This window comes from Nyctereutes procyonoides, unplaced genomic scaffold, assembly GCF_905146905.1.
Source record: "Nyctereutes procyonoides isolate TBG_1078 unplaced genomic scaffold, NYPRO_anot_genome, whole genome shotgun sequence".
NCBI classification, from domain to species: Eukaryota; Metazoa; Chordata; class Mammalia; order Carnivora; family Canidae; genus Nyctereutes; species Nyctereutes procyonoides.
The window spans coordinates 29,756,602-29,781,368 of record NW_026575047.1 but is presented as its reverse complement, the minus strand read 5'-3'; the positions used below and the strand labels follow the sequence as shown (position 1 = coordinate 29,781,368).

General features: G+C 45.9%; 1 protein-coding gene across 1 annotated transcript in view; it reads right to left on the bottom strand.

Annotated features, from left to right (window-relative positions):
* Positions 1 to 24,767, bottom strand: part of NSD2 (nuclear receptor binding SET domain protein 2) — a 63,545-nt gene that overhangs the window by 16,627 nt on the left and 22,151 nt on the right. The window contains 10 exon segments of the mRNA XM_055326052.1: positions 806 to 1,011; positions 1,148 to 1,304; positions 1,897 to 2,076; positions 3,204 to 3,404; positions 4,320 to 4,443; positions 4,907 to 5,038; positions 15,490 to 15,611; positions 16,848 to 16,929; positions 20,130 to 20,248; positions 23,025 to 23,169. Of these exon segments, the coding sequence (XP_055182027.1) occupies positions 806 to 1,011; positions 1,148 to 1,304; positions 1,897 to 2,076; positions 3,204 to 3,404; positions 4,320 to 4,443; positions 4,907 to 5,038; positions 15,490 to 15,611; positions 16,848 to 16,929; positions 20,130 to 20,248; positions 23,025 to 23,169 (1,468 nt within the window).

Here is a 24,767-nt window from a genome sequence, read left to right as displayed (position 1 = left end):
AGTGAGAGCAGAGGAAACAACCACTGAGGTCTACCTGGAGGACATTATGTGCACTGGGGCCACCTGACCTCAGGACCCCAGGAGCAAGTTAGGAGAAGGTGAGACCCTGACATCACACTCTCTAACTGCCTCCAACAACAGACGTGCTGAGCTGCTTATCAACTTCAACATCTATCTCATTTAATGCCACGTATGGATCCTGTTCTGATGCCTCCCCTTTGTCCTCAGACCTGTGTGTGAGGATCCCCAGGAGAGGAGACGGCAGACCCCGTGGCCCAGGGCAGCCCACCAAGCCTCCTGTGTAAGACCTGCTGGGGTAGGCCTGCTTTCCTTGGACTCACCAGGCATGCACCGAGTCTCCCTTCTGTCCCACTCACTCATGGCCCAGAGTAAATGCCACCTCCTCCAGCGAAGCACTCGCCTTCCCATCCTGTCACCTGGATGACACTGTTCTTGTCCCTCTCTGTCTCACACCTGGGCTGTGAAGTCAGGGTGGACGCCTATCTACCTTCCCACACCTGGCACTTTGTGGGGCACCTGGTCTACATCTCCATCATATATAAAGGCAAGCGCTGAGAAATTTCTATAGATCATCACTAAAACTAACTTCTTCACACAAGTTTCAATGCATTTTAGAGAAATTAATCACAAACTGATGTTTTAATAAAGGTTACTACACAGTGTCTTTTAACTTGTGCCTCAATCTGTGAACCGTTCTCTAATTGGAGGTACAGCTCAGATCATGGATTAGCTGAAGGCCCCCCACTTCCAAGAATGGTTTTCATGCATTGGGAAATGTCCGTACCGTTTTTGAAGACTCTTCCGATCCCTCTGACCCCCTGGTAGCGGCTGCCCCGGTCCCCCTCCATGTACGGGAACACTCGCGCCTGATGCGTCCAGTAATAATCTTTAGACCCAAAGAAAAACACAGGGAACTCTCCAATCTCGTGCTTCAGGTTCTGAATATTTGGGGGGACATTTTTGGGATGGCAAACTTCTGCCGGCCACCATCTATTATAAATATTAAAAACAGGATTCACAGACTCTTCAGACAGAGTGACAACCATTCAGCGCTTTCAGTCCTGCAAAGTGAAAAGAACACATGTGAACGCGGAGGCGGGCAGGCTCAGGGCTTGACTTCTCGCACCTGTAGTTGCCGAGCTTCACCCAGATGATGTCCTGGAAGTGCAGCCTCTTCCCTGCCCGGCAGTCATTGCAGAACCAGCTGCCATCAGGCATGTCGATGTTCAGGCAGTCGGGGTGGAAGGCAGCCGGGCAGGACTCGCAGCATAGGAGGCTTCCCCCTGCAAGGGAGGCGAGCTGGCTCAGACGGCCCCATGGTTGGCTCCTCACCTCATGCCAATGCACCAGCGAAACAGCAGCCAGCTGGCAACAAGCTCAAAAGAACCTTTTGGGGCGCCTGGCTGGCTCAGTAGGTGACATCTCCGACTCTGGATTTTGGCTCAGGTCATGATCTCGTGGGTCATGGGATTGAGCCCCATGGTGGGCTCCCTGCTCAGCAGATTGTCTGCTCCTCCCTCTCCCTCTGCACCCACCCCACCCCCCTGCCAGCTCGTGCTCTCTAAAATAGATAAATCTTCTTTAAAAAAAAAAAGCCCACTTTAGTGCCAACATGACTAACTTCCCCTAAGTCTGTGCACTTGTCACAGTTAATTCAGAAACATCATGGTGACACTGCATGTGACAACCCAGGAGACATCCTGAGTGTCAACACCCAAAGCTGGAAGAACACTGGAGCCCACCCTCCACTGTGGCCCCTGGGGTTACCTGCAAGAGCTGTGTGCTAAGAAGCCATGAGAAGCAGGGCTCCCTCACCATTCAAACTGATCCAACAGAATAACACTGTTAAACACCCACCGGCAGCACGGCCCTCACCTTTGGAGCACACAAAACACCAGCTCACATTGACATGAGCATGATGTCTCTTCCCCTTGCGAGCAGTGAAATGGCCCGTGCAGATGATGCTGTTGGAAGCTATCACCGAGCAGCCAGCTGCCAGACAAGCATCCCCTCCATGATAGGCGACAGGGCAGCGGACACATCGCATCATTTTACCTAAAGGCAGAGACACACATTTTACCTGAAGGCAGAGCTGTGGAAGGCCCAACAGTGAACAGGGCAACTTGAAACGACCAAGCCCCTACACGTTACAAAATTAATGCTGAAATAAATGAAGTATTTGATGAAAGAAAAAAAAAAACTAGATAAGGGAGCCTGGGTGGCTCAGTGGGTGAAGCGTTTGCCTTTAGCTCAGGTTGTGAACTCAGGGTCCTGGCATGGAGCCCCACATCGGGCACTCTGCTCTGAAGGAATCTGCTTCTCCCTTTCCTTCACCCTCTCCCCCACTCATGCTCTCTCGCTCTCAAAATTAAAAAATAAAATAAAATAATAACTAGGGTTGGAAAAATATTTAATACATGTCACAAAAACACATTTCCTCAAGGCAAAGATGCCTCAAAATAATGTTTAAGAAAACAGCCAACTGCTTAAAACATTACTGTGAAACAGGGTCTTAACTAAGAGTTTGTGAACCTGGGTGCTGCTGGCATGTTCAGCAGCATCTCTGGCTCTCTAAAATGCCAGCAGACGCCCCCGAGGTATCCCCAGACACGGCCAAATGTTCCCTCAAGGACAAAGTCACCCTTGGTTGATAACCACCAGGGTCAGGAAGTGTAGATAACCTGCCATCCCCAATCCTACACACCCAACATGAAACAACTTAATTTTAAAGTATTTTTCTTATATATGAAAGAGTATTAAAACCAGAATAGAATCTATCAAAATGGTTCAAAGGTGTCCCCCTCCTAAAATTAAGAGGCTTTAAGATGACATTTATTAGGTGGGCACCTGGGTGGCCCAGTCCGTGGAGCATCTGCCTTTGCTAAGTTCATGATTTTAGGGTCCTGGGATGGAGCTCCAAGATGGGCTCTCTGCTCATCAGGGAGCCTGCTTCTCCCTCTCCCCCTCTCACTTCCCCTTTGTGCTCTCAACTAATTTTTTTTTAATGCCATTTAGGGCAGGAAGAAGGGAAAATGCAGGGCAGGGCAGATCCTCTGTCAAGAAAAACCCTCACCCAGCATGCATGACCTCAGTAACAGAAAGACAACCAAGCTGGCTGCCACACTGCCCCTCCCGCATGAGTGCAACTGAGCCCGAGTGGAGCTCCAGGGCCGCGCCTGTACCTTTCGATGGTCTTGGGTTGGAAGGATTGGAAGCATGGCAGCTCACGCAGCTGTGGAGGGGGCAGCGGAAGCCCCGGCTCTCAAACACAGCCAGAGGGTACTTCCTCACGCAAGCTTCATGGTAAAACTTCCCACACTGCGATACGACACAGCGCTTCACATCTGTCTTGCTCTCCTTACACACAAAACATGAGTGAATCCCTAACAATCAGTAACAGAAAGGGGCAGAGAACAAGAATTACAAAGTTGCTCCTCAGCCATTAAAGTCCAGCAGCTCTGTCAGAGGCAGCCAGAGCGTGAAGGCCTTGGTTCAATTTCTGACCTTGCTGACTAGTCCAGCCAAGGGTTACCTTGCTGTGAACTGGGCTCCAGCTTCCCCCAGAGGATAAGCCTGAGGAGGAGGCAGCCTAGGTAGGGATGCCCACTCGTATTAGCTGCAGGCTTGAAAGAAAGCATTGCCCCGGAAAGGCTTTTCCTCTTCCTCTGGAGGGCAGCTAACCAAGTATAGTGAGGAACAACTTATCATCACAGGCAGGTGGATGCCTCTAGAAATGAGGTGCTGTTGCATCAGATGACCTTGGCCTGGGGTTGGAGGAACTCTCTGGAAGATTCCAGGTGTCTTGCTAACCTAGGACATGCTCCCCCAACAGCCAGGACACCCTCAGGTCTGACCATTGACAGGAGGAGCTGCATCCGAGTGAAATGTCTTCCCAGCAGCCCCCACACGGTGCTGGTGAGATCCGATGGCCACTCAGTCACCAGCATGGAGCTATTCTTTCTGCTCAGGTTCACGCAGTGTCTCTAAAGAAGTCCTGTGAACCTCAGTGTTCTGTGACTGACTAGGTTACCTGTCCTAGTAATGCCAGGCCCTCTGGTACTGTGGCACCCCATGCCAACCGCCTCATGGGCAGAGCAGGGCTCAGGCCAGCCCACGGGGAGTGAGGCACAAGACTGGCAGGGAGGCAGTGTCCTCCACCAGGGTCTCAGGTCTCTAACAAATGCACACATCAGGACGCGCTTGTGAAGGCAGGCCAACATCCTCTGCACAGGGGCCTCAGATGCTCACAGAGCTGCCTGTCTCAGGAAGTATGGTTTCAAAGCCACACCAGAACTTGCCTGAAGCACATTCGCTGCAAGTGAACCTCCCTTCTGGCCTCCGGGAAAGGCCAAGGCAAGCAAGGTGAAAAGCTCCACAGCAGGGGCCCTCACAGAGCACAAGACTGCCCGTCTTCTCACACAGCTGTAGGGCAGAGAGGGGACAGTGGTAAAGCAACACTTGGCACCAAAACCCAGAAGGACACACTCAGGAGGGTTAGAATCAGATGCAAAGATCAAGAAAATGTATACACATTTCCACCGCAAATCAAACTCATCTAGGCCCCCACAGGACATGGACTGGGCTCTTGCCACCTGCTGTGCCACCACTGGCCACGGTGCTGGTGGCAACACACCCAACTTCAGACGCTTCAAGAAGTGTGCACATACAAGCATGGCTATAGGTTACATGGGACGGATGTGACATAAGAGACGGAGCCTGCAGAAGGACGCAGGACCCTCAGCAAGGCACCTAATCTGGTTTCTGCTGGCAATCCAATGCCTTCAAAATAAAAATCAGTGTGATGCCAGGTGCGGTCTGAGGGAATAGTGATGATGTGGCCTGGGACAGGGACAAGGGACAAATTCAATGACCGCCTTCCCCTCACCTGACACACGTACTCCTTTTTGGCAGTTACTCCTCGCTCAGACTTCTTAGACGAGATGGACACTTCGGTCTGAGTTTCATCTGCACTCTCATACGGGGACTCCAAGGGCTCGTCTCCTGGGCCATCTGACACCTGGAGATGGAGGAGGCGGACGACAGTTCACTAGTCGCAGAGCGTGGTGGCATCACGCGGCCCCCCCATGTCACCTCACACACAGGCCTTCTCAGCACCCGGCCCCAATGCCAGCTACTTGTCACAAAAGTACGGTACTGTTTCTTGTGACAGCATAACTTGTCGCCTGAACTGTGTAGAAATTCAGAAATGGACTTTACCCTCCTTGATATTTAGTTACATTTCTCTAGAAGAGGCACAAAATTTCGTATCTCTCTGTGTTCCCAACAGAGGAAGGAACTTTACAAAAACCCAACTGGCTCAAGTATGTGACCTAACATGGGCTTTGGGACTAAAGAATCTTAACCTTTCTTACCCAATCTCTTAAGGTCCAACTATTTTAAAGTAGAAGATACAGATTAATACCTAATGAGTTTAAAAAAAAATACCTAATGAGTTTTTTAAAGCACCAAAGTGCAGCATCAAAGGGTGAGCCTTTGTACGGTGGTCTTGCTGACTCCCTGCTGCTGCTGTAGAGCCTGTGGGCTGTTCTGGAAGCGTGTCTGTGTGCCAGAGTGCTGACCCAATGTCAGTGCTCAAGAAGCATCACACTTGTAACTAACTGACCGTTCTGTTCTCATCTTCCTCCCATTGCCTATTCTCCCTGGAGGGTTAAGTGGGAAAAAGCAAAATAAACCCTGCCGACTCTGTTAACATGTGAGTCTAAGAGAAAAGCCTGGGAGAAAAATGTGGAATCTTTGAGCAAATCGAAGGACCCCTCACTCCCACCCCGCTACCTTCCTGGTCGGATTTCATCTATCTCCTTCATCATCAGAGATCATCCTGCTCAGGCTAACCCTCTCCCTCCTCATGGCACACAACACTTTGCCTGAATTTGAGCAGCAATAATAAATCTCTATGTAGAAATAAATCTTTAGTTAGAAAACTTTCTCATATACCAAATTCAAATTAAAAAAAAACACCTAAAAACACATTTAGTGTTTATTTGATTTGGTTAATGAATGTTGAAAACTGAATTTTTCAACACAGCAAAAGTATAAACTACATTTCGTATACACCTTGATAATCGCAACAAGTGATCATGCTATAGGCCTGCTGTTTGCCAATGAACACAAAGCTAGAAATTAAGGTCGGGCCACACTTAAACAAAACAAAACAGAACAAACCCCACCAGCCAATCCACCCAATTCCAGGGTCTTATCAATGAACATCTTCCAGAGTCCCTGAGGTTACAGGGAGCAGTGGAAGAAAAACACCCAATGAACACAGACTTAGAGCTGGTGCGAGCGGGCCAGTCTGGGAGGGGCGTGCAGCTCTGACTGGTGTGTGTAGCAGGGGCAACAGGTTCACTGGCCCACCGTTCCAGCCTCGCTGCTCTACGCCTGACATGTCCCTTAACAACAAAGTCTTCGGAGCAAGCAGCCTCTTAGACTCCATTTCCTCACCTTTTCCAGGAAGACGGAAAGAGCAGTGTGAATATACACTAGGTTACAGGGGCCTCGCATGGCAAGACTTCCCCCAGGCTGGCCAGAGGGAGCCCCTCCCTATCAGCTCACCTCCTACTTCTTTAACATTTAACGTCCAGAAAGAAGGCAATTTGAAAAACAACTCTGCATCCAAACCCCAATTTTAACACGTCCATGGGATCCGGAGTCACAGATGGGCCAGGGGAGGGGGGTGTTGCTGAGCACTCTGAGGCAGGACACTGCTGGGCGCTGGGGGATGCAGGGGGACACAGGGGGGCAGAAAGAGCAGCCACACCCCTCCTAGCCCGGCCCCACTCAACAAGCAGCCCAAGGCTGACCCATCACGGAGGGACCAAGACCCAAAGAAGGGCCTTCAACATGGGCTCAGGGAAGAGCGCCCAGTGCCCGACCCACCAACCCATGCTCTTCCCTCAATGCAGCTGGAACAAACTGAAAGCTTTAAAAGAAAAAAGAAAAAAAAAAAAAAAGAAAAACTGCATGGAGAGAAAGACAGAAAACACAGACCAGTCCTGGGTCGAAGAAAGGAACAGCACCTTTTATTTAAGATTTACAGAAAAAGTTAGCACGTTTCCACTTGGAGATATTTCCTAAATTAACAAAGTCTGTTTTGAGGAAATAAACACTGAATACATATTTTGAATGGAAATATAAATGTTAAAGACACACATGAGGCTTGTTTCCTGATCGGGGTCTGAGATACACATACAGAGTACAGACCTTACAATATTACAGTCCATGACACACATTGCAGGAGATCGCGACTTGCATCCCAGCAAACCCCTTCCCAGCGACCGGACAGACACCTAGCACACAGTCGGAGGGCTCCAACGGCTCTGTGCTCAGCAAACCGCCTGCACGAAGAGCCAGGTGCGCAGGGCGCCACACCAGCACGCCTCGCTCCAGCCGCAGGCTCCACGTGCACCAGCTGACCGTACTCACTCGGAGACGCCGTTTGGGAAAGCGACACATTCACCTGAATGGTCCCAACACAGTCCCAAATCTCAGTCTACGACATCTACGGTCTATTCCATATCCAGTAGGATGCATTTGGAAAAAGAACAATGTAGTAACTGAACGGACACAGACTCTGTCAAGAACTTTCCCGGCGCTTCCCGAATTCACCAAAGCCACGCTGGCAGCACAGATCTCCAAGCAGCTTAGTTCCTGACTTTTCAAAGTTTTCTTGAGTCTGAAAATACTTCCTCTACTCCCCACTCAGTATGTGATAGAATCAAATTGCCTATTTGCCTTAGAAATACATGACTTTATGGGCAGGGAAGGCTGTCTCCTTAACATGTATCACAGGAATTTTTCAAGAGGATATTAATGAACACATGGTAACCTAGTGAACATATTTGAACCAACTTCTAGAAACAGTGTAGCCATTTAGGGTGACTTATGCAGATCCCAGTCCTCTCTGCTGTGATGGGAAAGGGCCCCTATGCCTGGGATGGTGGTATACACAGTGATTGTAAAAATTTTTGACAAAACAAATCCCTTCACAAGTTGAATACCACATCGTTTTTGAAATACAATTACAGACCTTGAACAATAAATATTTCTATAAACCAACATTATTTTCATGTTTAAGTTACGCTTTTGTAAAGGAAGAAATAACTGTAAGTACTTTCACACAGTATTTTGGATTTACACATGATAAATATCCTGTGCTCAGCAGATTTAATGAGCTTAAAATCAAAAAGACTAATCTCAGACAGGTCCTCCAAGTTAACATCACAGTGAAATATTAAGAGTGGAATTAAAATAATTTTTAAATCAGTCATTCATCACCTAAAATACTACAGTTCAGAATAACTTTTATTAAAGTGGCCCTTCAAGATGACATAGACTAGAACCGTCCTAGCTGCCCCTAAATTCTAGGGCTAGGTCTGAGTCATTGAGAACACACAGATCTCCAGCTCACACACCATCTTTGTGCTTCATCTCCTAACCTGGGTGCTTCTGTGTCACCCCACAGCCCCAGAAGGCACCAGTGAGAGCCAAACGGCCATGGACACAGCATCGGCCATGCAGCTACGGCTCCAGATTCAAAGTCGGCCCTGATCATGGGTAAAATGAGTCTCTAAAATGTCCTATCAACCCAACTTTGTCCCAACTGTGTCCCTCAGCAGTGGCCATTCCATAGAGAGTGGGCTGGGGAGAGCCTGGGTTGTGCCCTCCCTGTGTCAACTTGGAATAAGGAGCCAAGTCCCTGCCTGCAGCTGAGCAACCCTCACCCCACACCTCAGTCATTCCTTAAAGGTACAACATGCCTGGATAGTCAGCATGCTTTAAAATCTATACCAAAAAAATTATATGCCAAAGCCCCACAGCTACATGTCAGCCAGAAAAATTTATAAAGTGGATCTAATATGTAACTCTCTAGTCACAAAGGTCTGTAACACGACGAGGCCTGTCGGGTTCTTAAAATGCCACCGAAGGAAACCCGCCCTCACTGGTGAAAATGCCTGGAAGGGAGCATGCCCCTCCCCAGGGCAGCACGAGGAATATAATGAACATGATACATATCATCTTCTACCTGCCAAAGATGGTTGATTTTCCATCCATGGCAAGTAAATTAATGGTAGTTTCTAATAAACAAGGTAAAACAGCAAAAATAGTACTTAAAGGGATCAAAATCAAAGTCACTGACTAAAAATCCTAAAATATATAGGAGTCAATATATTCCTTAAAAAAAAAGGAAAAGAAAAGAAAAAGGAAGGAAAGAAAGAACTTTAACAGTCAACAAGAAGCCAATAAGACTGGAGAGAGCATTCTGTGAGACCTTTCCTAATCAGATTCAATTCTGTTAGCAAAACACTACCATTCTGATTCACATTCTAAAAGATAAACAGCAGGCCTCAGCGATCACTTCCTCTGGGTAGAGGTTTTTAAAAACAGAGAGGATGGTTCTGACTGGAAAAGCCTGCACTAAGTAGAGCCCTTGCCAGGTCACACACAAAAGTCCACCTGAACCAGAACCACCTTTAAAATGAGTCAATGATCAAAAAGGGCTAGACATGATTGAGAAGCGTCAGGTCAGAAATCAAGTGAGAAAGGAAACCAGTACACTTCCCCAAGTACAGGTGTGTCTGCCCTTTCCAGCAAGAGCCCAGCCTCCCCTCCAGCTTGGCTACACACAGGGGCCTCTCAGTCACCAAGGAACCCCTCGCCAAGCCTCCCCTTTCTGCTGGACAGAGACCTTGACTTAGACAACGCATGTGCAATCACTGAAATAACCACATAAGACCACAGCTTGCCGCTGCCGCAGCAGGCCCCATGTTCACTCACCTCAGGCTGTGGCCAAGAACCCTCTTCAAGGGCATTTATCATTTTAATTTTATACTCAATCATGGGTGCATTTTTTTGTTTGGGGACTAGATGCTGATTTACAATCTTAGTTTTATTCTTTTTTTGGGACACTGCTAAGACAGACCCTCCGTGGGTATTCAAGTCACAACCCCCAGGGCAAACACTGCCTCTGCCCTCAAGTCCAGCCCTCCTCTTGCACCTCTGGTCTCAAATCTCAGGCAAGCAGGTCAGGGCCAAAGAGACCCCTCAGCACATTGACCTTGTCACTAACGATTGGGGGTCCTCATGTCCTTCTGCATCCTTTTCTCTGATGCGTGCAGCTGCTAACATCCCCAATAACAGAAACCTCTAAACATAGCCACCTCCCTTATCCTGCCCCCAAACCCGGAATGCTTCATTTTAAACCTTTCTGGGCTTCGGCATGAACTTCCAGATAAAGCCTTGGACTTAGACACATCTAAAGCTGGGGGAACCTCACAGAGGGCGTCTGTGAGGAGGTGGGGTACACAGGACTCTCCCACGCACTGTGCAGAGCCATCCCTGGCTTTATGTTCATGAAACTGTTGTGCTTCCTTGTCATGAGATCTGGCCTAGATTTCTTGGTGGTTTTTTGGAGCATTCTCTTAAAAAACACAGGTTATCTTCCATTGGGAGACAGAAATATAACAGACACAAGGTACAGAGGGAGTACTGAGATGCTAATACACCTAAATTCATCACCAGCAGTGACAGACACTTAACTTGTGTACAAGCTCTAAAGAAAGGCCCACAGGGAGACAGAAGCCCCTAGCAGGTGGGTAAACAGCACAGGATCCCTACTGCCAACAGGCATACTCAGTCAGGGTACCACTCTATGACAATGGGCAACTCTCAGTTTCAGAACAGCTACAATCTAAACTTTTGTATATTCAAACAAGTTTCCACCTCTTGCGAATGCCTCACATTTTATACTAGAGAGTTCCTTCTCGTACCCACCTCCTCTCACCAGGCACAAATGCGGTGTGTGTATGGCAGATGGTTTGAATCAAGCAAATGGGATCGTTAAGTGGTTCTCTGTCAGTATAAGCAAAAGTCATCTCAACAACAGGCAGTTCAATGACAAGACTACAACGTATCAGTGTTATTCTGATCTCTTTAGGAAATGAGGGAATTCATATTAAATTAGTAGGAGAATGATTTTTTTGTACTCTTGGCAGACAAACTTACTTGCCCCTAAGCTCTTTCAAAATAGAAGCCCTTTTGACTCACCTTCAGGAAGCCATGGGTGGGCCCTCTCAGGAGCTCTGATCATCCACCAGCATTCCCCAGCAAGACCACTGCTGGCACTTGGAGAGGGACAGTTCTGCCGCATGTGGGACTGTCCCTCTCACTGCCTGCGCCTGGCCACCTTGCCAATATCCCCAACGGAGGGATAACGCCTCCCCATCCTTATCCCCAACCCCCAACCCATGCCCTCCTATGTCCTCAACTGATGCTAATTTTCTGCTGCTTAGTGGATAAAGCACCTACTCTCCAGCTGACTTCTAATGCACCTAACACATGCTGGTAGCTGGCCGGCTGCCCATTCAAAATCCATCATGCTGTAATTTCAAATGCATTCTTGTCAAAACCTTTCAGGCTAGTCTCTACTGGGGGTGCTCGTTTGTGGAACTGGGCCACTTTTACGTGACCTTTTTTCACATTTTAAATTTAATAATTAGTTTTCTGTGAACCCTACATTTACTCCTGAGCTTCTTCATGTCCTTTTGGAACAGCATGACTCAGGCCACCTCTGAGGCTGTGTATCCTATCAGCTCTGAGAAGAGCCACCCGACCAGCCCTCAGCCACAGGCTACTACCCTCAGGTGCTACTCAAACCAACCCAGTGTCTGCCACTTCTAGGTTTATTTTACCCCCACGTGCAGAATGCAGTCAAGAGGATTGCTTTTCATGCCAAAGCAAAATTTATACTTTTGGATAAAAATGGAATGATGATGATTTTATTATTTTTATTGTTATTAACCATTATTGTCACAATAGCGAACCACTGAGTCCTTGCAAGGCGCCAGGCACCCTAAGTGTTTTACATGCGTTACATTACTTAACGGTTTAGAACACAAGTATTAGTCAGAAACTTTCATGAAAGGTAGAACACATCTGAAGAGTCTGCTGGGAATGAACCGAGTGCTGTTAACATGGTAACGTGAACAGCACTCCTGCCTCCACGAGCTGAAGGGCGAGTGAGGCCTGCACCTCACCATGCAAACATGCAGACACCCAGGGATATGACACCAGGTGGTCACCCAAGACTTAGACATTTAATATGATAGCTGATGTCCTACAAAAGCAAATGATGAAGTGGTGATTGTAAATAACCTGATTATGGTATCCCTAAGATACCGGTCACTGAATCAAAAGAGTAGAGTTAAATGGCTCATAATGATACTGTAAATGATATTTTTTCCTACAAATTGCTGTATCTAGTGTCATAGTAAAACTGCTTAGTAAAAAAAGACAGAATCAAAACTCCTCCTGCCTTTTATGTTGGAAATGAGTTTAATATGTACAGTACTGAGTACATTCCATTGGCAATGGGAATTAGCTGACGAAGACTCCTTTTAAGTGTGTGCTGCTTGTTCTCTGTTTCTGAAGGTGCAGATGCCAGCATTTTTCAATAAAAACTCAGTAAGTCATGAACTAGGAGACAAGGGTGGCCTCTATCAAGACCAGCCCCTTCGGCGCAGAGTCCTTGTCGCAGGCCCAGGGGCAGCCCCGGGTGAAGGGCATCCTTTCAACGTGAAATCTACATGGATCGTTGCAATATGAGTGTGTTTCTATTATGAGATGAATGTGATCAGGTAAATGGCCTTGATTAGGTATCTTACCTTGGTCTTAAAATTTGTTATCTGTTTTCTTCATTGTATGTGTTAGTAATACCAGTAAAAACAGATTATCACACATCTTCCATAAAATGATTGTGATAGGAATGTCCCTTTAGTGTGTACGATGATACACCACCTGCAGCAGACATCCTGGAATATTACATCATTTTAAGTGCAGTACAGGGCAGCTGAGTTCAAATCCAACTTGGCTGATGTGGGCTCCCATAAAAGCTGTTACCAGTGAAGGCGAAAAAAATAAGAATTTGCTCTACTAAGGGAATAAGAAATGAAGTTACAAAACACTTAAATCACATTAATTCCTTCACAGGCCTTCGTCATGCACGTGTGTAATTTTAATCTATTCTCTTCATTAGCGTGATGTAGTACTACGAAATAATTATTTAAATATAAATTTTATTTCTCACATATACCTTTTTTGAGAAGAATTTAAACCACAAATGACCTAAAATGTCTTGAAATACCAATTCAGTGAAAACTCCTGTGTCAGTCAAGGATGTTTGTAAAAGCAGGACATACAAACATGCAGTGGGCATGTGCCCTGAATAAGGGACCAATCTGAACCCTAAACAGCAGCTCCCATGGTCACCTAACTCCCACCAGAACTGGACCAGTGGTTTACAGGACATTGTTCTATAACACTACACTTTGCCTCCTATGCTAAAAGGCATTCAGCATGGTGTATACAATGTAAACACGTACTATGATTCAGTAGTGTTAACACATAATAGACAAGGCTTTTTGTTCGCCTAATAAAGTAGTTTTAATGAACACTAATGAAAGATTTATATAAGCCACATAAGAGTAGCCTGATGGATAAGGCCTAGTAATTTCAATGTTTTTATATAAGCAACAGAATACATACTATGGGATCTATGTATCACTCTCAAAATGCAGAATGGTGTATGATTTAATGTATTTAATATACAATATAAACATACTTAATAAACTATCCACTCTGAAGTTCTAAAGAATTAAAAATCAATTAAGTCTAATGATTATAAAATGCTTCCCAAGTTCAGAACAAATGTCTTACACAGGAAGTTCACACTCACCCTGGCCCTAGTGAATGTCAGACCACCAGGCCTGATCCACTTGCTCTAACCCCACCCTGGTTGTGTCCACCCTGGGCTGTGCTGCCCCAAATCCAAGCCTTTGGCTGGCACAGCTTCTGACCAGAAATAACAGAAAAGATTTGTTTTCAGCCTCAGTTTTTCCTTGCAACTGTATCTGACAACAGAGTAAGTAAAAACTCAACCTGATAGTGGATCAAAAGGCAATGAGAAGAAAACTCATTAAAAATCTTTTTTAAATAAAAAAGCCGACTTTAGGCGAAAGGGTCTGTGGACCTGAAATGTTTTTAGTATTCTTCTTTAGAATTAAAATCCTTATTTTAATTTTTCAGGATACTAATCATAATTCAGACAAGAAAAAAGGAAAAACATATGTATAAAATTTGTTTTTTCCATGTTTCAATAAGCCCTTGGAAGTTCAATGAAGAATTCTTACTGCATTTTCTTGAATGTGCCCACATGTAAGAAATGTTTAGTCACCTACACATACCAAACTATGAGAAAGCCCCAGTCCCATACATGTGAGCAGCTTCCCACCATTACTGGTGTGAGTCCCCAAAGAAAATCCCACTCAGAGCAGCCCTCGGGGGTTTGCACCCCTCAGATGGCCCAAGCCCATGGCAGACACCCCGCGAGGGAAGGCCCGGCCCTCCTCTAAGAGAAGGAAGCAGCCGAGGCCGAGAGACCAGAGGGGCACCGCCAGGCCCCCAGCAGTGACTGTGGCAGATGGCAAGTCAGAAGTGCCACCTTCTTACCCAACAGAGTGAGGGTCTATCCATGCCCTGCCTGACTGCCTTGTTCAAAAAAACCCAAGGTTAGCATCTCCTCATAAATACTCTAAAAACAGGACTCATGTCTACAATGAGAAAAAGAGGATCACAGGGAACAAAATAATAAGGAATTAAAACTTGAATATAAACTCCTTAGTCACTTGGGTGGTCAATAAAATTGAGACAAACTCCCTCTGGACAAAAGTGTCATGCTTGCATTCTGAGGCTGTTTTTTTGTTTTGTTTTTAGAATGGCAAAGACTTTATATTTGATGATGTCATGATACAATGAGGGTAAGAGCCTCAAGCAGCTATTATTCTGCTATTGCATATTTTGCAAATACAGAAAACAGAGGAGTCGTATTACCATGGTGGTTCTGACTCACCTCCACATTCAAGTACCTAAGAATACGCCAGAATTTAAAGGACTAAGACCATGGAACGCATGAGAACATTCCTCCGTGAGCCTAGGTCCAAAAACCGCTGGAATCCGACATAGCGAGAGGGCCACCCTCCACCCCCCTGGGGACCAGAGTCAGCTCAAGTGACAGTGTCATGTTAGGATCAGAGCAGACTTCCTGGGATATGGAAAATTAATTACAATGTGAGGGGGATAGAGAACACAACATTTTAAAGACAAATTTCAAGAAAAACAATGAAACTACATCCAGACTAAAGTATATGCACGTACATTTATACATACACTGTGTGCATGTGTGTATATCTGTGGTGCTCAAATAGACTAAAATAGTGACTTTTTTTTTTCCATTCCATGACTTATACATAGTTTAAAGACTCTGAAACTCACCTACATTTGTGGAGAGGATACCAGTGTTATGTTTGTTAAGTCTGACTTTTGCTCACACTTCAACTTGGGCAACTAACTGGCCTTCATACGAACACCATGTCATCACTATCATTATTATTTTACCTCATTCTCAGTTAAGGATGCAGAAGGAGATGAACTTTTGCTAAAAGGAGTAGAAGACGCTGCTGTGGATGCCCGATTCCGCTTCTTCAGTGGTTTGCATGCATCTGACAGATGTTTCGTTGCTGTAAAACAATTTTGGTTTATAAAGTTTGAAATCTTAAACCCTCAATCTCTTAACTGCTTCAAAATTACCCCGTAATAAATGAAGTTCTAAAGATAAATTTCCTGGGCTCCTTTGTCATAGTAAAGGCTTAACTTTTTACTGTGAAAAAATCTGAATGGAAACAAAGGCAAACAGTCCAGTGAACGCCAGCAACCCCTGCCTGGCTGATCCCACATCCATTGACCTAGGGCCAACACAGCCCCATCCACACCTATGTTCACACCCCTCTGCCACACACTTCTGCAGCAAATTCCAAACACCATTTCCAAACATGTAAGAAGTTCAGTACATATCGCTGAAGACCACTATACCATTCTTAAAAGTAATCCTTTTATTTAGGAAATACCCAATGTTCAAACTACTCACAACTGTCTTTCTTTTCATAGTCTATTTAACTGATTTCTGAAAACCAGCATAGCACTCATGCAAAATAAGGAAAATAAATCCATTTCCAACCCACACTCACTTCCCCCCTGAATGTTGTTTTCCTTTCTAATCAAGAGTTAGGAGGATGCTGGGGGGCTCAGTCAGTCAAAGCAGCCTACTCGTGATTTCGGCTCAGGTCAGGGTCTCCGGGTCATGAGATCAAGCCATGCCCTGGGCTCCACATTCAGCAGGGAGTCAGCCTGAAGTTCTCTCCCACCCCCACCCCCCGCCTCTCCCTTCCCCTCTGCCCTTCTCCTACCTTCTCACTCTTAAAGAAATAAAAACAAAAAAGAGTTGGAGATGATAAGCTCTCTGTAATAAACTGTCAGACACTTCAAAAAGACAATGAGAAGGGAAAGGGAGCCTACTCCACCATTCATTGCTTTGAAGCTAGGTTCTTCAACACACAAAACAGAAATAACTAGTCATTACTTTTACTTTTAGAAAATATACAGAAGCTGTGAGATACTCAAAAGTGATGGAATTTAGAGCAACAACTGGCACCATCAAGTGAGAAATCTGGATATTCTTCATTTAAATAACTTCTTTAGTATAATTTTAAACTGAAAATAAAGCCCAGTAGAAAAACAACTTCAATAAAACGTAGCTGAAGCACTGCAACCACTCACTCGTTCAGTCACACGAGAACCTCCCTCCCCGTTATTAGCTGTCAGCTCCCGCACCCTTCCCCAGCCCAGCTTCCTGTGCACATTCAGCCCAGCCCAGGTGCCTGGAAGAGCTGACAAGGAAGAAACACTAACCACATTACCTGCCTGGCTCTTGAGTGAGGAGGCTGCCTCGATGGCCTTGCAGGAGCTTGTTCGGGCTGTCTTGTCATTGATCGTCTCTCTCTGTTATTAAATAAAAGAAAAAGGAGAAGAAAAGGAAGGGGGGAACCTCATGTGAACTAATACAGGTTGCTGAAACACTGCAACAGAAACATCTTCCTCTGGAAACATGTTCCATACATGCTATGAGCAGTGAGTCAGTCTCACACCTCTTCCACAGCTGGAAGGAGCTGGAAGGCTCTCCCCTGTACCTGCCCCATCCTCTGCTGGGACAGAGGAGCCAGTGGGGCTGTGCCAAGCAACAACTCATGTTGCTGAGACTCTTCACATGAGCTGCATTCAATATGCTACTCAAATTTCCCTCTGAATTCAAAGCAGAGTATGAAGTAGAAGAAATCAACCCTTCTGCTCTAGAGGCTGTTCAATCGACCTCAAGTGGGGCCCCAAGTCACTGCCAATATCACTGCTCTAAGTCCCCATGCTGAGGATTTCCAATTCGGAGATAAGGTCCAGACAAACCTCACAAAGATCATCAATAAAGCATGTTTCACAACTGAGGAAAACACACACACAAGCACACACACACCCACACACACAAGAAGGGATCAGAAACATTTTGTCCAGTGCTCAGAATGTGAAGTAGTTGAATATAAACCTGTCTTGATAGCCCTAGGGCAGCACTGCCTCATGGCCACCCCCCACCCTTCCCAGTCCCTGCACCCAAGCCCCATTCCCCAAGCTGCCCAGGGCTAGTGGAAGTAGTCACAAGACTGTGGACCAGGTAACAGGGGCACAGCACGTGGAATGGCACCTGACACATCAAAGTGCTCAATGCATATTAGGAAGTATATAGGATATGGCTTAATTAGGTTTATAAAAACTCAACCACTACTCTTTTTATTATGTGCAACTTCTACCTACTATTTAATGTGAATTGAGATTTCAAATGTCCAGGGCCATTTTTTAAGGTAAATACGAAATACAAACATTTCAAGGCAGTCAATGTCAGCCTGACTGCTTTAATAATGGGCCTGAGCTGCCAGGTAACACCAATGTCAGTGATGCCAGGTGAATTTTACCTATCTCAGTGCTGGATACTTGATCACTAACAACTTCACCTGACAGGTGCCTTGGAAGGATGCTCTCTGGGCCAGAAAAATAGGGCAGGGCCTTGCCTACTGCCGTCAAGTGCACAACAGCCTTCAAGAGGTTAAGACAGATAATGTGATGGCCACACATTGACACTTGAACAATATGTGAAAAAAATTTTTTATGATAGTCAGAGAGAGAGAGAGAGAGAGGCAGAGACACAGGCAGAGGGAGAAGCAGGCTCCATGCACCGGGAGCCCGACATGGGATTGGATCCCGGGTCTCCAGGATCGCGCCCTGGGCCAAAGGCAGGCGCCAAACCGCTGCGCCACCCAGGGATCCCCACAATATGTGAAATTTATCTTTCTATTCTTCAAAATAAAACAATGAAGAAAGGAACTTAACTTAGATTAGTAAAAGACAGTATACAAAGCTTTACTCAAAACTATAATACACAACGACTCTGTTAGAAATATTAAATAGTCATGAGAAAATGCTCTGCATCACTTGCCATCAGGGAAATACAAATCAAAACCACAATGAGATACCACCTCACACCAGTGAGAATGGGGAAAATTAACAAGGCAGGAAACAACAAATGTTGGAGAGGATGCGGAGAAAAGGGAACCCTCTTACACTGTTGGTGGGAATGTGAACTGGTGCAGCCACTCTGGAAAACTGTGTGGAGGTTCCTCAAAGAGCTAAAAATAGACCTGCCCTACGACCCAGCAATTGCACTGTTAGGGATTTACCCCAAAGATTCAGATGCAATGAAACGCCGGGACACCTGCACCCCGATGTTTCTAGCAGCCATGTCCACAATAGCCAAACTGTGGAAGGAGCCTCGGTGCCCATCGAAAGATGAATGGATAAAGAAGATGTGGTTTATGTATACAATGGAATATTACTCAGCCATTAGAAACGACAAATACCCACCATTTGCTTCAATGTGGATGGAACTGGAGGGTATTATGCTGAGTGAAGTAAGTCAATCGGAGAAGGACAGTGTATGTTCTCATTCATTTGGGGAATATGAATAATAGTGAAGGGGAATATAAGGGAAGGGAGAAGAAATGTGTGGGAGATATCAGAAAGGGAGACAGAACATAAAGACTTCTAACTCTGGGAAATGAACTAGGGGTGGTGGAAGGGGAGGAGGGCGGGGGGTGGGGGTGAATGGGTGACGGGCACTGAAGGGGACACTTGACGGGATGAGCACTGGGTGTTATTCTGTATGTTGGTAAATTGAACACCAATAAAAATTAATTTATTAAAAAAAAGGAAAAAAAAAGAAATATTAAATAGCTATAAACTCAAACAAAAGATACAAGGTCTGTTTGAACTCTCAGTTCATGAAGAAGCTAATGGGTGTGTGAGGCAGTTTCAATAAATGGCACAGGGCCATAGAGTACCCAGGAAAGGGCTCACACTCTCCACACGCACAAGCGCCATAAGCCAGAGGGGACAATACACTGTCTGGCTGGATACGTGGACTTTGGCCCGTTTCACTCTCCTTCAGGCACCAGGCAAACTCTGCCCCTTGATGCACAGTGGACTATGCTAGAACTAGAGGACGCTGGGGCTGGATCTTCCTAGCTATGTGGTCAAACAGGCCTACACAGCCTGTTTAGTACTCCCATTAAGTAAACAATAACATGAATTACTAATAAACTGAATGAATTCATAAAATCTATTTTCAATGCCATTAATGGATTCTGAAAAACTTTTTTACTGAAGTATAACATGTCTCTAATGGATTTTGATGTTTTCATGCCAACCCATTATTTACACATTGAATAATAGCCCTACAGACAAGGGCAATCTTTAGTATATATATATTTCCATTAAATCTAAACATCAAGTATCATTCAAAGTGTTTGGATGGGGGTTTTTTTTGGATAGCCAAGCACCCACAGTTTGTGTTTAAGTCCCTGGCAGGTAAGAACTGGCTCTCTTCAGCAGCCTTCTCAGAGAGGTTTCAGGAGAGAAGCCAACCCTGTTGCATCTGAAACAACACCCATGAGCACCATCCACAGAGGAAGGCTTCCTGCCCACACACACCCCCACACCCGACCCCCCCCCCAGCTCCCTCCCACTCCTCCCTCCCCTCGCCTGCATCCCAGAAGTCCCACAGCACACAGCGGGTCACAGCAGTCCTGGGGAACATCATTTACCTTCCGAAGACCATGCTTGTCGGTCCTGAGTCTCTTCCTGGGTGCATCTTCGCTGTCAGCGTCTTCAGTAGGCTCCTGTGTCCTCTTTGTGTGGTTTCTTTTTTTCCCATTGATGTTACCTTGGAATGGGAGATGGGGGAAACTTACATGAAAAACACTCAAGCCACCCTCCAAAGCAATGATAATCTAACCAGGGCATTCAGGTGCAAATCCAGCTGTGATGGGTTTCCTGCATCCTGTTGGTTTCCAGGGCCCTAGTATTACAGACCAAATCTCTTTGCATTTTGCAAATTAATTACATGGACCATTTCCTGTAACATCAAATTACTGGAAAATTCTTATCTAATCCATTATACTGGTATTTGTTATAATTATATTTTAATATAGTGAAGCATTAAATATAACCTACAAGTTTACTAACATTCAAAGACCAGTGGAATTTAAGTGGAAAGTTATAAAGTGCACAACTTGCTACTTTTTATATTTCCTGAAAGAAACATGTTAAGTGGCAACACTCCTTTTTTAAAATTTTTTAATTAATTAATTTTTTGCAACACTCCTTTTGTATCTGCAAATTAAGGGCTTTCTACATGTTGTTGAACTATGCCAGTTATTAGGTGTTTCAAGGAATATCAACTAATCCAAGACTTACGGTGTCCAAACAGTACCAACCTGGTAAACTTAGCTGTCTAGACAGATTAATTTGAACACACCAATGTCTATTTCAAACACAAACCCAGTATTCTCATTTGCATGACTGTTTTACAGAGATTTGTTCAGGGTTTGCCCTTGGACTGTTTGTCAAACATCTGGTGGGAGGGCAGAGTCATCCTCAAAGCTTACTAGGAGGTGGAACAGAGCAAACCAGCCAGGAAATGTGGCATCCAACAGTGCCTCGGGAGAAGGTGCAGGTGGCCACACCCTGGTCACTCTGCCCCAGTGGACATGTACACAGAGCATCATCACAGGCAGAGGCCTGATATTACCTGAGCAAACAAGCCCTGGCCCTCCCCAACTGCCAATCTTAGAGTGATGTGGGCTGGCCCAAGAGCAGCCTTCACTAAGCTCCACAACACTGGAGGCTGGCCACAAAGGCATACCAGGAAGAGGCCTGCAGAGTAATGGGGTCTGCTCAGTAGCTGACCAAGCAAACGAGCACAGGGCATGGCCAGCCTGACCTGCCAGTACCTCCTCAATCTGGTTTGTCCAACCTGGTCAGCACATGTCCACTGTGCTACAGACACCTGCTAGCAGCAACTGCCACCTGGCACCTCACCTCCACATGGGTGAGGTGATGTCACGGTCCTTTCCATAAGAATCTCCCCCCGTACCTGAAATAAGACAGCAGGCATTTCACACAGAAGTAAGCAATGTCTGAATTCCTTACACTGAGGCCATGGACAGCTGATGCCACCAACACAGTCCATCATCTTGGTTATCAGCACTGGTGGCCCCACAAGGACAACTAGAGGGCCTCCAGGACAAGCACACAGCTGACACACACAGGGCAGGAACCAACCCTATCCTCGTCTGCTACGTGCTCAGTAGCAGTCCAAAATGACATGTGACACACAATCACAGTTACACTCTCCAAGATAGTTAAATCTTCAGGAAAACCTCATTCTTAAATAAGCTAGTCTTTGTAAAGGACCACTCTTCTAGATTTAGCACACTGATGAAGAATCAAGTGAGCTTTCGCCTTTTAAAGAAAATGCACAAATCCAGAACATCCTCACTATTCTAAAATATAGCATTTGCAATAAAGTGATGAAAAAATCGAACAAACTTCAATATTAATATATTAGTTGATGTGCAGATCTAGAAAGCCCTAAAATCAAGATCATCTGTGAACAAAACAGAAAGATTATATAATCCATGTGCAGACACAGTCAGATGTCCACAATGCTGGTCTAGAAGCACACACTACTGCACACAAGACAAACTGCAATTACTTCTGACTCTTGGTTTCCTTTCAGTTGAGTCTTCAAACACTATGGCCTCTCCAAAACCCTTCAGTGGTGAACCCTGAGAGATACAGAATTGTTTTGTATTTTAAATTGATAACCAAATATATTTTTTACATTAGAAGTATCGTGACATGTGCATACAAGCACACACGGAGGACAAATCTGACCGCTATCACAGGTTCTCCCCAGCTCACAGTATTAAGCCTCCCCTCTCTTTCTAGTGACTGAAGCAAAGTAGCATTTTTTGTTTTTTAAACTGAAGGCCTAAGAAGAACCATAGGAGAGCCATATTTAAGATTGGTTCTCAGTCACCTTCCACACCCTGTGAGCTCTCATGTAAACAGGCCAGGAATACCCCCACCAGGCCCAGAACCCCCCACCTGCAGAGGTGAACAAGCCCCTCCTGAGGTGTAGGCACAGTGCCTGCCAGCAGGGCAGCCTCACCCAGGGAACATAGGCCTGCAGTCCACTCTACCATGTCATGGAAGACTGGAGTCCTAGAGACCACACGGGCTCCTTTCCTTCTTGTGTCCTCCCTCACACCACCCCATCAGCTGCAGAGGCTAGAGTGCCTGCTCCACTGGGGCAGAAGAACAAGGGGCTCGCAGCCAGACAGAGGATCACACCCAACAGCTCTCATGACAAGGGAGAAAACGCAGACAGCAGAGGTTGCTTTATTGTGACCACGTGCGCTCTGGTTGTTGGTGTGAGCAGCATGGGTCAGAGCTGGGGAGAGTGGCCACACTTCCCAAGAGCTCCCAGATCAGAGCCCGGCTGGCTATACCATTACATCTCCCTCCCTCTCTCTCTCTCTCTCTCTCTCTCTCTCTCTCTCTCACACACACACACACACACACACACACACACACACACATAGTGTCACAGCTACGCAAAGCACACAAGCACAGTATTATGGTATTACGTTTACCAGAGTCTTCTTCAGACTGGGAAGAGGCCACTAGGGCAAACTTTGTGTTATAGCGTGCTTTCTGTTTCTCGTTGAGCATGTCCCACTGGGATCCAAGCAGCTCTTCAATCTCCTCACCTGAGGCGTCTGGGTGCTCAGCAACAACCTGTGGACACAAGAAAGGTGGGTTCAGAAGGCCACAGACCTACAATTCACTTGGATTTTGTTCTGCACAAAATCCAATGCACAGCCCTTGGGAACTCAGCATGTGGTGTATTTATTCCCACATCATGGAACTATACCCCATAAAAGCTTCAAAGAAAATTAGTGATTATCTGATGCTGTAACCCTTAAAAGCTCATAAATAAAAACAGTGCTGGTTTAAACAATTCAACTGTATTTATGTCCAGGCAGGAAATGATAAATGGTAAGAGGAAAAAATACACTTTTCCAAAATAACTAAATTATCAGTAGTAAGTTACAATTTTCTAGACCTCCTTGAAAAATCACTGGTAGGAGAGTGACATGGAAATGCTACCTGTCAACATGGGGGTGAAATTCTGGTTTGGCTTTCTCATTGGCTGTAGCACACACAACTTCCCTCTCAGGTATGTGCTCTGAAAGGATGGTATGGGTGGGATCCAAGGTGCACACCATGACACAGCACAGGCCAGCTTGAAGAGACAAGCCCCCAGCACAGCCCTCCAGCCATGCTGGGGCTTCCAGCATCAGCACCTCAGAAACATGCTAGAAATGAGGACCTTAGGCTCAACCTTAGACCTGAGGAACCTGCATTTTCCCAAGGTCTGCACATGGGCCGTGGGCACCCTGGAGTCTGACTCATGGACCTACAGCCTTGGGTGCCCACTAACAGCCAGACAAGCTTTAAAACCTCTGGTGCTCTGGTCCCATCCAAGGCCAGTTCATTCTCTGGGCCTGGCATCAGTGTTTCCAAGATGCCCAGGGGCTCATACACATTCCCAAGCTTGAGAGCCTTTCATGGCAGGGGCACAGAGATGGACAAACAGTTAGCTGGCCAAATATGCCCCACGTTCCATTTTTGTGTGGTCTACAAATTAAGAATTGATTTTACATTTTTAAATGGTTGGAAAAAAGTCAGAAGAATATTTCATAGCACATAGAAATTACAGGAAATTCAAACATCAGGGTTCATATAGTTTTATTAGAAACAGCCACAAGCATCACTTTACCTATTTTCTAGGGCTGTTCTCCTGCTATAATAGCAGAGCTGAGTAACAGTGACACAGGCCTCAAGTGCCCTTGAGGCCCTTTCAAAAAAGGTTTACTGCCCAATTCGGAGCTCTAGCCAGCATGCTTAGGGGCCAGGCCCCAGTTTCGCTTGTGGCTCCTTCATGTGGCAGCTTTATGAACTTGGGTAAGTGAAGGTGTCTTCCTGTCTGTGATGTGAAGGTGCTAACGCTTCACCTGGCAGTGATAAGGAATCAAGTTAATGCTGCTGGTCACTATTACCACGTAGATCCACCCACCACCTGCCCAACCAACATAAGTAACCCCTGCCTCAAAATGCAAACCCCTACTCACAACATGGTCACTGCAGACCATTCCCCTATACCTCATCGTATCCTCCCCGGCCCTCATGAACACCAGCATACCACCAACTTCCACCCACCCTTGGGTCTCAGAGAACATGCATTTTCAGATGTGGGTGAATCATCCAGTCATTCTATGTCCTACCACAACGACACCTTTTGCAACTGGAAATCCCACTCTGACCTCCAGCGT